Source organism: Poromitra crassiceps (assembly GCF_964638095.1).
Source record: "Poromitra crassiceps genome assembly, chromosome: 5".
Taxonomy (NCBI): domain Eukaryota; kingdom Metazoa; phylum Chordata; class Actinopteri; order Beryciformes; family Melamphaidae; genus Poromitra; species Poromitra crassiceps.
The window spans coordinates 13,454,060-13,468,571 of record NC_139642.1 but is presented as its reverse complement, the minus strand read 5'-3'; the positions used below and the strand labels follow the sequence as shown (position 1 = coordinate 13,468,571).

Below are 14,512 nucleotides of genomic sequence, written 5' to 3'. Positions count from 1 at the left end.
ACATGAAGCGATACTGGTGTGAGTCGCTCTCTCTCAGGTCAGTGATTGTCAGAGTGGAGCTTCCTCTCTTTGTTGTCTCCTCTGTGTTAATCAGCTGAACACGACCTGCAAACTCTGAGTCCTCACTAAGGTCCTCAGGCTCCCAGGAAACCTGCCATCGATCACTACGTGAGGGACTGAACCACAATGTAGATGCAACATCATACCAACTGTTGTATGTGGAGGAAATGTTCACTGATGAGCCCTTCAAGGCACAGATGTGTGTGTTGCTGTAAGTCACTCTCTGGCAGGTTTGACCGTCGACACCTGAAAGATGAAAGAGTTTTTAAACATCACTGTTAGAATTACATCTTTTAAATACATGCAGTCATGGTACAGTGCATTAGGTAAAGGTGTCCAGCAGGTGGCGCTATGTTAGTGACACACTGTGGAGTAAACTCACACACTACAGGAGAGTGGAAATCCTCAAGTCCTTTTACAGCACAGGAATAGCTGAGTGAAGGATCAAAGAGGACTGTTACAGAAGAAGTTTCTTCACTCTGTCTGGCTCCATCCTCGTACCAGACGTAGGAAGGACGAGCAGCTAGACGACATCTGCTGACACACTTCACATCTACCTGCTGATGTCCTCCTCCACCAGGATGAGGTCTGACTGTTGATGTGTCCACCTGCACCTGGAGATCTGATATGGGAACATGGAACAAAAATGTCATAGAGACTAAACATTCAATCACACACACACACACACACACACACACACACACACACACACACGACACACGGTTCGAGTTATGGGGCGGGGGTGTGTGTGGGGGTGTAATTAGCCTCTCTCGTGAGCTCCCTCCCCCCTCTCTCTGTCTCTCGCGCGCTCTCTCTCTCCCTCGCGAGCACCCTCTCTCTCTGTCTCTCTCTCTCTCTCCCTCGCGTGCACCCTCTCTCTCTGTCTCTCTCTCTCTCCCTCGCGTGCACCCTCTCTCTCTCTCTCTCTCTCTCTCTCTCCCTCTCTCCCTCGCGTGCACCCTCTCTCTCTGTCTCTCTCTCTCTCTCCCTCGCGTGCACCCTCTCTCTCTGTCTCTCTCTCTCTCCCTCGCGTGCTCCCTCTCTCTCTGTCTCTAGCGCGCTCCCTCTCTCTCCCCCCCCCCTCTCTCTCTCTCTCTCTCTGAGGCCTGCATCTTTGCACAAAGCTCTCAGATGTTAATTGGCACAATTAAAGACAGTTGAAGCCTCAAATCTTTCTCAGCAGGATCCAGTCTTTGATAGGCTATTTAGTCTTCACTAAACACTGTGCTGCTATAGCCTATTACAAAGAACATTAAATTAGGCTATCAATCCAATGTTTTTATTTCTCCTTAGTGCTCTTATTGTAACATCATGTTTTGTTCAGATCAGCCAGTCATTTTGTAGCCAGCCTACTATGGTTCAGTATATTTGTTCTACTAGACAAGTAGACAACTAACAACTAAGACAACTAACTGTATTGTCATTGTGTTTGGAATGCATAAACATGTCATGTGATGTGTTCACATCTGTTGTTGGAGAATAGGCTGGCCATAGCCTGTTTAAAGCACTTTTAAAGCACTATACTTGAAAGAAGGTGAGTGAGAAAAGGAGCCAATATTGATGGTTAAGAGTAAGGCTGGTTTCACACCGACGACCCAAGCCTTGCCTTGCCTCAACCCACGCCTACGCCGAGCTGGGCGTGAACCTGTTACATGCTTTTGCGATCACACCGCACGCCTTTTGCACGCCGAACCTGGAGCCGAGTCACAAGCGCCTCTCCTCTCTCCCGACTGTATTTTTTCACGTGTTGTCCAGAATTGTCATGGGTAGCCTCTAGGTAAAATAAATCGGATATATTTAATGTTCTATTGATGCTGGATATGTATAACCAGGTCTGACTAATAGTCGGACATTTTAGAGAGGTGATCTTGCAAGAATAGGCTATGTGCTGGCAGCCTGGCACAACAACATTGTCCATCTTGCTTCTTCGGTCGCTATTCTCTCTCATGAAGATTTGTTTGCCGACGGGGAGAAAGCCCCACGTGATAGCCACCCGTCAATCTCTTGTCTCTCTGCTCAACATGTTGTAGTAACTCCATTTTATTTTGAAATTCAGTTGACTTTGCAATTTCCGACGGATATTGTGCGTTTTTCTTTCATGGCTTGACAGAAGAAGCCTGCCTGCACGCGCCTTGTCGGCTTCAAAATAGAACTCATGCCTATTCGATAAAATCGGCGCGGCACAGGCAAGGCGTGGGTACACGCAGGGTTCACGCTCAGGCGGCCGGTGTACACAGCCTCGTTGACTAAAACGGACGCCTATTAAAAAGCGTGGGTAAAGGCAAGGCATAGGCAAGGCTTGGGTCGTCGGTGTGAAACCAGCCTAAGACTGAATAATGACATCACTAATAATCTAATCTAATCTAATCCTAATGTTCATTTAAAACGAGATATTGCTCTAAATCTGGCTTCAACAATTTGAGAAAAATGGCCACAGATTTGAGGGACCCTCACAATTATCTCAGATGATAACTTGAGCCCTGCACACACACCTCCAGCATTTAGGAGTGCAGTGCTCGTTCACCCTATAGAGCAGACAAACGTTCGCTCTCTCTCAGCAAATTTAAGGGTATTTCATACCATTGCTATGCTGACGATATTTAACTGTACTTTTCTTTTAAACCTGACAGGACTGGAGATTTTTTATGTATTGCATGATTGTTTGTCCGCAATTAAGGATTGGATACCCATTGCCCAGTAACTTCAGCTAAATGTTGACAAAACTGAAGTTGTGATTGTCTCTGCTGATAGCAATGCTGCTAAGGTGGCTGACTGTATAGTAGACCGGTTGCGTCCCTTAACTCTAATATGCTCCAACCTGATAAATCCTGGTGTTATCTTCCATCAGGCTATGTGCACCTTGACAAACACATCAAGTCCTCGTCCCGTACGTGTTATTTCCATCTTAGAAATATTGCAACGCTCAAATCTGTTGTATCCAGCATGAGTTGGAAATGATCAGACATGCCTTTGTTTCATCACGTCTGGACTACTGCAATTCTCTTTTTATTTGTCTCAGCAAGGCATCTCTGGATCGTCTCCAACTGCTCCAGAATGCTGCTGCCAGATTGTTGACCAGGTCAAGTAGGACATGTCATATGACTCCTGTCTTGGCCTCCTTGCACTGGCTTCCTGTTCACTTCAGGATCCAGTTCAAGGTTCTGGTGATTACATAGAGGGCCCTGCATGGTCAGGCACATATCTGTGTGACCTGCTCCACTCAGATGTCCCCAGCAGGTCACTGAGGTCTGCTGACCAGGGCCTATTGGTTGTTCCCCGCACCAGGATCAAAACCAAAGGTGACAAAGCCTTTGAGTATGTAGCTCCTATAGGTTGTCGAACGCTCTTCCTCGGGATTTGAGAGCTGCAGCCTCTGTGGACATTTAAAAAAAGGAGCTAAAAACGCTTCTGTTTAGACAGGCGTTTGTTTAGACTTGTGTTGACTGAGTTTCTGTAACTCTGACTGTTAGTCCTGTCTTCTGTATTTTACTGTTACTAGTTTTGCATTGATTTTTGTGTGTGTATTTTAACCTGTGAAGCCCTTTGTGAGTCCTCTCTGTGAGAAGTGCTATACAAATAAAATGTACTTACTTACTTTCTCTCTCAAACACAAACATTTGGAACTGGGGGCACCACAGCGGTGGTGGTCTGTACCGGGCACATTTTGAAAGCTAGAGTGAAGCTAAGCTAAGCGAGGGAAAAACTGCCATAGCCATTTTCAAAGGGGTCATTTCAGCTATTCTAAGTCATCTCCTTTTGTAATAACTAAAGTAATATTTATTCACTTCCATTCACTGAGCCTCCCCTGAAACTTTTTGGAGCCCCCCTGGGGAGGCCTGCCTCCCGCCTTGAAAACCTCTGATAAAGTATTCCCTGACCTACAGTAGGGCATTCAGGGGATATACAGTATGGCTTTCCTATGTATATTTACAATAAGGGATTTACTATTTAGAAATAATTGTCCCCTCAGTCAGTTGATTGTGGAGCTGTTTGTAACTGAACTAACACATGGTGTGATCAAAGAGTTACCTGTGACAGTCAGATTAACTCCAGGTGAACCAGTATAGCTCCCAGCTGGATGGTTTGTTGTGAAGTTGAACTTGTACACAGCTGAGTCTCTCTCTCTCAGGTCTGTGATTCTCAGGCTGCAGTTCCTCTGATCACCACTATACTCCACACGACCGGCATACTCTGAGTCTGTTGTCACATCCACAGGTTCACCACCACCCTCCTCTTTAAACCACAGCGTCTTCTTAACCGTGACAGTGAGGTGATCTAGGTAGGCTGGGTATGTGTAGGAGCAGCTTATGTCCACTGTAGATCCTTTGATGGCACAGATCTCAGTAGCAGTGTAAGTCACTCCCGAGTCACCCTGAGGCTGTACCACTGTAACACAGAGCACATCACAAACCACATCACATTCACAAACACTTGACAGGATAGGGCTGTACCACTGTAACACAGAGCACATCACAAACCACTTCTCATTCACAAACACATGACAGGATAGGGCTGTACCACTGTAACACAGAGCACATCACAAACCACATCACATTCACAAACACATGACAGGATAGGGCTGTACCACTGTAACACACATCCCATTCACAAACACTTTACAGGATAGGGCTGTACCATTGTAACACAGAGCACATCACAAACCACATCACATTCACAAACACTTTACAGGATAGGGCTGTACCACTGTAACACAGAGCACATCACAAACCACATCACATTCACAAACACATTACAGGATAGGGCGGTACCACTGTAACACAGAGCACATCACAAACACTTTACAGGATAGGGCTGTACCACTGTAACACAGAGCACATCACAAACCACATCACATTCACATGACAGGACAGACTTTCATCTGCAGTGGAACTGCTGCAGTATGTAAAGCTGAGACCTGAGGCCATATTACAGAAACTTCCTATCTTGTCTTAAGTTAGGATAGGACTACTTTAACACATTCACTGCCAGCCGTTTTTTTTTTTACTGTAGGTAGGTTCTGCCAGAGGGTTTTTTTGAGGATTCTGGCTCATCTTTCAAGACCCGAGGATTCTTTTCTGCTAAGATTTTGTGAACACACAATATCTCAAAAGAACTAATAGAATGTGTGCTTTCTCTGTCTAAAAGAGTTAGTTTGTAGAGTTAGTAGTTATGTAAGCATTAGCAGTTGAATACAGCATGGTTTCAGCGTCAGAAAAATTATTCTGAGATAAACGGCTTTTTGTGAAATTCGATAGAACAGTCACTTTAACCATTCATTTTTGGCATCAGTAAGACGTCAGACATCTAAACAATAGTTTTGAACAGTAATTTCCTCCATAACAGCAAACCCCCCTCTGCTTCCAACTCCTCCCTCCGTGGGCGTTCTCCTCCGCCCTCCTTGGCTCTGCAGCGGGTCTGTGACAAACGAGTTGCTGCAGCCTGGCTGCTGCCTGGCAGTCTGGATGGGGCTCGCTGGATGGGTTTCGCTCGTTTCTTGGCGGTCCGGTTGAGAGCTCTGATGAAGCTCTTGCGATTCTGGGCTTATTTATGGTGCGTGTTTCAAAGTGTGCATCCAGTCTATTCTTGGAACACCGTTCCCACCGCTGTGCATCAGCGCGAAAGTGAAAGCGTTTTCGCCATCAATTTTACAGTATGAGAACGGCTTCCTCGTGCTTTTCCCTCCAGTTTTGGCTCGCCTCTTCTACTGTGGAGAGACATGTCGCCACTCAGTGGGTCGGTAAAATAGATTATACACATTCAATACCTCCAATTCTGGTATAGGAGACGTAAAAGGGTTAGATCAACGTCCCACCGTCAAAAAAAAATCGTTTTTTTTTTTTACGTAAAAACACGTCATTGGCAGTGAACGGTTGGATTTTGTTTGACGTAAAAACACGTCATTGGCAGTGAACGTGTTAAGATAGGATTTTTTCTGATTTCGTATTACAGAAGCAAATCCTAACTAACTTTAGGAATCCTATCTTATCTAATATAATCATATCTTATCTAATATATTATACTGTACTGTGAGCTAATATCTTTGCTGGTTTTGTGGGTGGGGCATCCTGCAGGGAGGGGGGTTCTGAGTGAATCTGGTTGTGTATGTGGTTGTATAGGTTTTATGTAAATGTTTGTTTTGTTTTGTTATTTGTATTCTTTTTTCTTGTAAAAAAAAATCGACTCAATGAAAAATTGATAAAAAAGGGAATCCTATCTTATCTTACTAAATCCTATCTTATGTCTGGTTAGGAAATCCTAAGTACCCAATCCAACATCAGTTTTTATGCCTGTTACGTAGCAACAGGCACCACTTCCTTATTTCTCAACTGGTGGATTTCTGTCTTTGAAAAACCGAAAACCATTCATCTGGAGCAACCCGGAAATACGACTCACTTAGCCTACTCACTAATGCCCCCTACACTTCCGGTTGCTCCAGATTAATGATTTTTGGTTTTTCAAAGACAGAAAAGTGGATTTTATGCAACAATTTGGAAGCGGCAACTATATGTATTTGAAAGAAGAGGATGTTGGCCATCGGATAGCATCTTCACTTCACGTGTTTGGTTCAGGTAAGGGTTGTTTTTTTATACCTAGACGTGAGAGTGGCACAATTGTTTGATTGGAAATGCGTTGATGGTCGCTGGGCGCTAATGCTCAGTATGAGCAAGAAGCGCCCGGCTAGCGGGGTAAGTATCTATTAACGAGCGTTTTGTCAGCACACCATTCGGGTCCAGCATGAGCCTTTCGGCAAGTTACGCCTGTTGACATTTTGTTGGTTTTGTAAATGTAATAAAAGCACAGCCATAACGTTAGAGACTCAAGTTAGCAAAACGCCAAACAGTTAGCCTAACTATAAAGCTCAAGTTGAAGTTAGGACAGCCTAGCCCAGTGATACTCAACTGGCGGCACGCGGGCCACATGCGATGGAATTGCATTTTTTTTTCTTTTTACAGTGCACCTGAACGCAACATGCAAGATACCCGCTGAATAAGTGTCCAAATGTTCATGTAATTCTGGCCAATACTCCACTTCTGTTATAGCATTTCAGTCTGGAATATGGAATATCTTTCAATAATCTATGATTTAGCTGCTAAATTGTCAAATCCCGCCGTCTGCTCGCTACCCAGGCACTTATGTATGTACTTAACCTAAGTAACTATCCGGTGTGCACAACATTGTCAGACTAAACTCCGTCTGACACCTACAATCCACTAGTTGCAAGTTGAGTATCCCTGGCCTAGCGGGTATCTTAAAGTTAGAAGAGCCTTTTGAAGATTTTGGGGAGTTAGGATGCTTCTGTAAAACATTCTTCCTATCTTAAATTAGGATGGGGATATTGACTTACGAACTGTTCATCTGTAATGGGTATTTTCCTAAATCAGGTCCCAACTCTAATTACCATGGTTGCCAAACAGTTAAGATAGGATTTTCAAGTTAGGAAGATATGGCCCCTGGACTACATTTCCCATATTCTCACCAGTTTGACATTTGCATCATCTCAGCTCCACTGTGAAGTCAAACAGAGAGGATCTTAGTACAAAGAGGAAAAGTGGATTTTGTGGTTAAGCTTCAAACTCCTCAGAATGACAAGTGCTGATCACCAGCTGCCAAAATGCTGGTCGTGTTACACATCTAACACATCTTGCTGCTGAGCGCAGTGTCAAACACAACTGTTAATAGATGCTGATCAGGTGACACCTATCACACCCAGTACAGAGGACTCCAAGGCTCAGTAGTATCATCATATGGAGATGGCACACTGATGTGAGAGCATCATAAAGTGACCTGGTAGGGTTTAGTATGGATACACAATAATAACATCATCATGCTGATATGAGAAAGCAGAGTTAAATACTTTGCTTTGAAAATGTGTGTGAGGTTGTGGGTTTGAATCCGACCCAGGACCTTTGTCACATGTAACTAGGGGCTGTCCTCGACTCAGGATTCTGCCAGTCGACTCGGATTCGACTGTCCAATACGATTATTCTAATTCGACAATTCTAATATATATATATATATATATATATGTATATGTATATATACATATATATGTATATATAAGAATAAGGTATCTTGATTGATCTTTATTTCACCCTTTACACATTAAAACAACATGTTTGTAGCCTGCATGAATAAACAAATTAAAGTGTAAAGGACATTGCTGCTGCTTTTCAAATGACATGTCCAATGCCTAGGCTACAGTTCTTCTCAAGACTACTAAGGCCTAAATAAGTCTAAACAAGAATTTACTTATTAAATTTGATGGGGGGGGGGGACCTAGTTAGTTTGTTGCGGGGAACAATAACAGTGTGACACAAGTCGGATATCCTCATGATCAGCAGCTAGACCAGCTCGACTAGAACGAATGTTATGTTATATATATGTTGTTGATAACAGTTTTAAAGCAGCTACGAGCAACTTTTTCGATTGTTATTAAACAGTATAAATTTAATATCAATGCATCACATCTTACCTCTAATAGTCGACGAGACCAACGCAGAGTAGTCTCGCTTGAGCCCCGAGTGAATCGGCCAGTGTAGGCTGTCTGTGGCCAGGGAAGATCAGGAAGTGAAATGAAACGGTTTGCAGCAGCCACTTCGGCCATAACCACAAAATAACTTCCAAAAAACTTGTTAGAATATAACGAAAGATGTTCGCGAGAGTATGCGTGGCGTTCACATTGTTTATGTTATGTTGCTAGGCAGCGCAAACGGCGAGGCAGGCAGCTGCGTTTCACTTCCGGGTTTCACTTCCGCGTTTCACTTCCGGGTAGCCGGGCCGGCGGTAAGGAGAGAGAGAGAGAGAGCCCCCTGTTGACGCGAGTTTAGACAGACACAGACTAATAATCACCTAAGGGAGCAATCTCAGATAACATAGAAAATAAATAGAGTCCGCACACTGAATTAAAGTCAGCTCCCAGGTCAGTTTATTTTAACGTTTCGACTACAAAGTCTTCATCAGAAAGATTTCTGATGAAGACTTTGTAGTCGAAACGTTAAAATAAACTGACCTGGGAGCTGACTTTAATTCAGTGTGCGGACTCTATTTATTTTCTATGTTATCTGCTTTTTGTCCTGCACCTGAGCCTTACAAGCGGATGTGCACGCCCTACCTCTTTCTTCAGCAATCTCAGATACACACGGCTTTGGTCTCAGCTTCTATTATAGGTAAGATGTGATGCATCAATATTGTAATTATACTGTTTAATAACAATCGAAAAAGTTGCTCGTAGCTACTTTAAAGTCAGAAAGAGAGCTTTAACCGTCCATTCTGTAGGGTCATAGAGACAAGACGGAGCAGAATGAAACAAATGCCACTGGTCACCCTTCACGTCTCTGTGTGGGTTTTACAAAATGCAACCAATGGAAAAGCATTAAAACAAGCTTGAGTCATTCTCGTAATGCCATTCGCCCTCAATCTGTCACTCAAACCTTGAAGCTCCTCCCCTACCTCCGTCTGAAGCCTTTTGCATGAAATCAAACCGGTTCCGGCTCGTACACTGGACCGGACCGGTCAAACCGGAAATCGACCCACGCCTGGTGTCAGCTGGAGTTTAGCCAGATAATGTTGTGCACACGGATAGTTAGTTAGGTTAAGTTAGTTAGGTTAAGTACATACATGTGCCTGGGTAGTGAGCAGACGGCGGTATTTGACAATTTAGCTGGAGCTCAGTCAAACTTTATTTCACGTTAGTTTTTATTGTGAATTAGATTCAAATTCACAATGAAAACTAACGTGAAATTATTAGAAAATGGCCGGGGGGCCACCCTGCACCCTGTCGCGGGCCGCATCTGGCCCCTGGACCGCAAGTTGAGTATCACTGCCCTAGGGGGGTCTGGGGGCATGCACCCCGGGAGAAAATCTTTTACATTTTAAAGTAAAAATGAATCAATCTGGTGAACTTTGAGAGCAAAATGAAGAGGCTACATCTCTGAAGAACTACACACATCACATTAATACTGTTCTGTTGCTTTACAATGATGAAAAAATAATCGTCTCGCTATATATATTCTGCATACAGGTAGAATGGTAGATAGAATACTGCTTGCTTAAATACAATATAAAATACTATACCAAACTCACTTCCAGGGGAGAACTCAAGTACAAAGTAACATTTGCTTTGTAGGCATAAACCAAAGTAAAATAATAAAATAACAAAAGGGGAATTTCCTAAGTTTGTTTGTAAATGTTCAGGATGAAATTATCCTAGAGCTCACAATAAGTCATTTTTCACAGTAAAAAACACAGAAGTAAAAAACATTGTATCATCACATTTTGAAATGGTTACTGTGAGGCCATATTGCACCACACATTCATGTGATTGGGCTCTTTGGATTCACAGGACTCATACCCAAATTATACAATTCCATGACTGTTTTGGCACCACAGTGTGCAGAAATAGGGAAACAAAAAATGCAAGAATAACATATTTTCACTGCATGCAGAAACTGTCTTTAGGACCCTGGAGCTCATATAACCTATATGTAGCTGACATATGTCAGACATGGCTGTAAAGTAAGACTCATGTGGTTGTAATTAGCCCAGTTTCATTCAGATATCTTGATGTGAGAGGTCAAGGGACCCTATTGAGTAGTCTTGAGTAGACTTCCCAGTGAGCTAGCACAACATGTACCTATGGATTCGTCTGGATGTCCAGTATTTTGTGGGTGGGATCAGATGGTTTCTGGGTGGGCACAAGCGCACCCAAAAATGCTATTGCTCCCTCCCACACTCTCTCCTCTTCCTCTCTATCACTTTCCCTCCCCCGTCTCTCTCCATCCCTCTCTCCCCCTCCTTCCCTCTCTCACTGTCTCCTCTTTCTCTCTCCCCTTCCTCCTCGCTCTCCCTCTTTCTCCCCCTCTGTCTCCCCTTTTTCTCTCCGCTCCCTGCCTCTCTCTCCCCTCCCCCCTCTCCCTCCCTCTCCCTCCCTTTCACTCTCTCTCCCCTTTCTCTCTCCCTCTCTCTAATCTTCCACCCTCTCCCCTCTCTCTCCCTTTTTCTCTCCATCCCCCCTCTCTCTCTCTCTCCCTCCCTCTCTCTCCCTTTTCTTTCTGCCCCTCTCTCCCTCCCTCTCTCTACCCTCCCTCCCTCTCTCTCCCTCTATCTTCCAGTGAAGCAGGTTGAGGGCTTGGAGCCAGAGGGGTTAAGTGTGTTATAGTAGATTTTACAGTAGAACCAAAATACCTAGATCAGCTGCTGTTACCACCTACACTTTGGGGGTGTACGAGATGAGTGGATGAGCCCATATGCCAATGCTAGTATTACTTATGTCAGCATACATGTCCTCTCTACACTGTATATCTGAGGTGTGCTGAGCCTTCTGCACATGGCTGCTGTGCATCACCTATAGGTGGGTGTTACTTATGTCAGCCTGCATGTTGAGCTGACCTAAGTGCTGTTAGAATCCTCTGCCCGTAAGGCTTGATCAGTGTCAAAATAGTCCAGGCATTTTACGCAAATATGTGGGTCAACCTCACACTAATTGCAACAAAACCAAACTCAACTGATTTTGTATCCTCAATATGTCCTGAATGAAGGAAAAAAAGTGTTAAGGAAATGTATGAAGGGAAAGTTTTGAAAATGACCTAAATATGATGGTAGCCTATGGCAGCCTATGGAAGCCTTTTTTTTTTTTTTTTTAATGTGCCATAAATCTCATCACTTATATCCTGTATGTGTTTTTTGCTTCAAGGAGAAAATAAAAAAAATAAAAATAAAAATAAAAATAAATGTTAAAAAATAAATAAATAAACGTTTTTGGTAGCATCATATAGGTCATTTTCAAAATTTTCCCTTCATGCATTTCCTTAACACTTTTTTTCCTTCATTGAGGACATATTGAGGATACAAAATCAGTTGAGTTTGGTTTTGTTGCAATTAGTGTGAGGTCAAGTGACATTTTTACTGGACTATATCTCTGCTACGCTGACAACATCTAGCTGTACTGCTCCTTCAAGCGCGACAATTTGGGGAAACTCACAATTTTACAGGAATGTCTCTCCGCCATTGCAAACTGGATGGGGAGAAATTTCCTTCAACTAAACACTGCAAAGTCTGAGGTGTTAATCATAGCCGCCAACAACATCGCCTCCAGAGTCTCCACGCACCTGGGGGCCTTTAAGGAAAACGTGCGCACCCACCTCAGAAACCTGGGCGTCATTTTTGACCAATCAATGCCCCTGGACAAGCATGTCAAATCCCTACCCCGCACCTGTTTCTTTCACCTCAGAAACATTGCAAAACTCCGGTCCATCATATCACACACTGAACTGGAAATGTCTGTACATGCCTTCATCTCATCCAGACTCGATTACTGTAACTCACTGTTCACCTGCCTCAACAAATCATCTGTCAACCAACTCCAGTTCATTCAAAACGCCGCTGCCAGACTGCTCACTAAGTTAAAAAAATCGTGTCACATCACCCCCATCCTTGCCACCCTGCACTGGCTCCCTGTACACTTCAGAATAGATTTCAAAGTCCTTATTTTCACTCACAGAGCCCTCCACGGTCACGCCCCCTCCTACATCTCAGACCTCATCCTCCCATACTCCTCCAGCCGGTCACTGAGGTCATCCGACCAGGTGCTCCTGGTGGTCCCCAGGACCAAACTCAAAACTAAATGGGACCGAGCTTTTGGGGTGACGGCCCCAAGGCTCTGGAATGCCCTCCCCCTGGCCCTGCACTCCCCCCTGGCCCTGCCCTCCCCCCTGGCCCTGCCCTCCCCCTGGCCCTGCCCTCCCCCCTGGCCCTGCCCTCCCCCTGGCCCTGCCCTCCCCCCTGGCCCTGCCCTCCCCCCTCGCCCTGCCCTCCCCCCTGGCCCTGCCCTCCCCCTGGCCCTGCGAACCATGCCATCAAAAAGCGATTTAAAAAACAGCTCAAAACACACTTTTACAGACAGGCCTTTGGCAATCGACAAACAATCACTGCTTTTACTTTTTACTTGTCATATTTGTTGTTTTATCGCATGCTTTTATTGTACCTCGCTGGCTTTTTAATCTATTGTTTTATTGCACTGTATTGCTTTTTCTTACCGATGTAAAGCACTCTGTGCATTAGTGCTGTGAAGGGCGCTCTATAAATACAGTTTTACTTACTTTACTTTACTTACTTTTAGCAGAAAATAAAACCCTAATTTTACTGTTACGGCTTTCCGCTCTGGTGTAATTAAAACTTATGGGTCATGATTTCAGTTGTGTCCTTTTGATACAGAAAAGATCTCACCAAGACAATTGACATATATAATACTCATATTGCCCCAAATCACACTTATGTCCCTTTGGGTCCAAGCCCTCGAAACACCATAAAAACAACATGAGAAATCCAGCATAAGAAAAGACACCCGATTGACAGCAAAAAGTATCAAGTAATAGTGGATTTTTTTAAAGTCCATAACTTCTGAACTTGTTCTGACACTTTCTGCCATGTATTACATCAGGCAATGATATATATATATATTTTTTTTGGGGGGCATTTCACCTTTATATAGGACAGTAGGCAGACAGGAAAGGTGGGGAGAGAGAAAGGGGATGACAAAGGACCGCAGGTCGGATTTAAACCCGGGTCGGCCACGCGAAGGGCCGAGCCTTCGTGGTATGCGTGCTACCAGGAGAGCTACCAGGATGCACAAGATATGATCTTTCTGAACAGCTGACATGACTACTGTGAAGATTATTCCACTGATGTAATGTAATGATATAATTACCTGACACAGACAGAAGGAAGAGAAGAAATCCACTATATGCTGATGTGACACTCATAGCTGGTCCTCTCCTCTGTCCAGGCTGCAGAGACGTTCAAACAGATCAGCAGGCAGATTGGACATAACATGAGAAGTCTATCAGTTGCTCTAAACTAGGATATACAATACAATATAAAGAGTCTCACAGAAGAGAGAAGAAGACGTCGTCCTGAAGGGGAGAACTTGGCACTTCTGTGGTCAACAAACAGAGACACTAACTGATTATAAGGGCCAGGTTTCCTTCCTCTTTACATCATTAACATGCATGACACAATGCATGCTGGGAAGTCACCCAGTTTAAGGACATTTCACACCTGCCTTGTTTGGTTCGATTTGAACCAAAGAGACAGAAGGGAAGGACGTCATCTTGAAGAGGAACTTGTTGACTGTCTGCACTTCTGTGGTCAACAAACGGAGACACTGATCATAAGATTCAAGATTCAAGATTTTTATTGTCACTCCATGGTACAAGTATCACGTGTGAAATTCTTGTGCTGTGAACTCCGTTTACAACATAGTACAAATATAACAGGGCATATGAGTGCAAAAACAACAAGAGACACAACAAGCAATAAGGCAGTATAGTGATAAGACAAGTCAGAGACAGTGGCATATTCACTGCACATAGGTGCACATGTCATGTGCATACTTTAGACGTGCTTAAACATTTTAAATTTGGCGTATTTGACATACAGGTGCAAATAGCATATT

The 14,512-nt window shown here is 43.9% G+C and overlaps 1 protein-coding gene across 1 annotated transcript; it reads right to left on the bottom strand.

Annotated features, from left to right (window-relative positions):
* Positions 1-438: 438 nt before the first annotated feature.
* Positions 439-13,849, bottom strand: LOC310776319 (uncharacterized protein; the record flags this gene model as incomplete). The annotated part of the gene is made up of 4 exons (XM_083636521.1): positions 13,766-13,849; positions 4,090-4,446; positions 562-682; positions 439-445 (listed from the first exon to the last, which is right to left on the bottom strand). The coding sequence occupies exons 1-4, from the start codon at positions 13,818-13,820 to the stop codon at positions 439-441; spliced, it is 540 nt and encodes a 179-aa protein (XP_083492647.1). The 5' UTR covers positions 13,821-13,849.
* Between the last annotated feature and the right edge of the window lie 663 nt (positions 13,850-14,512).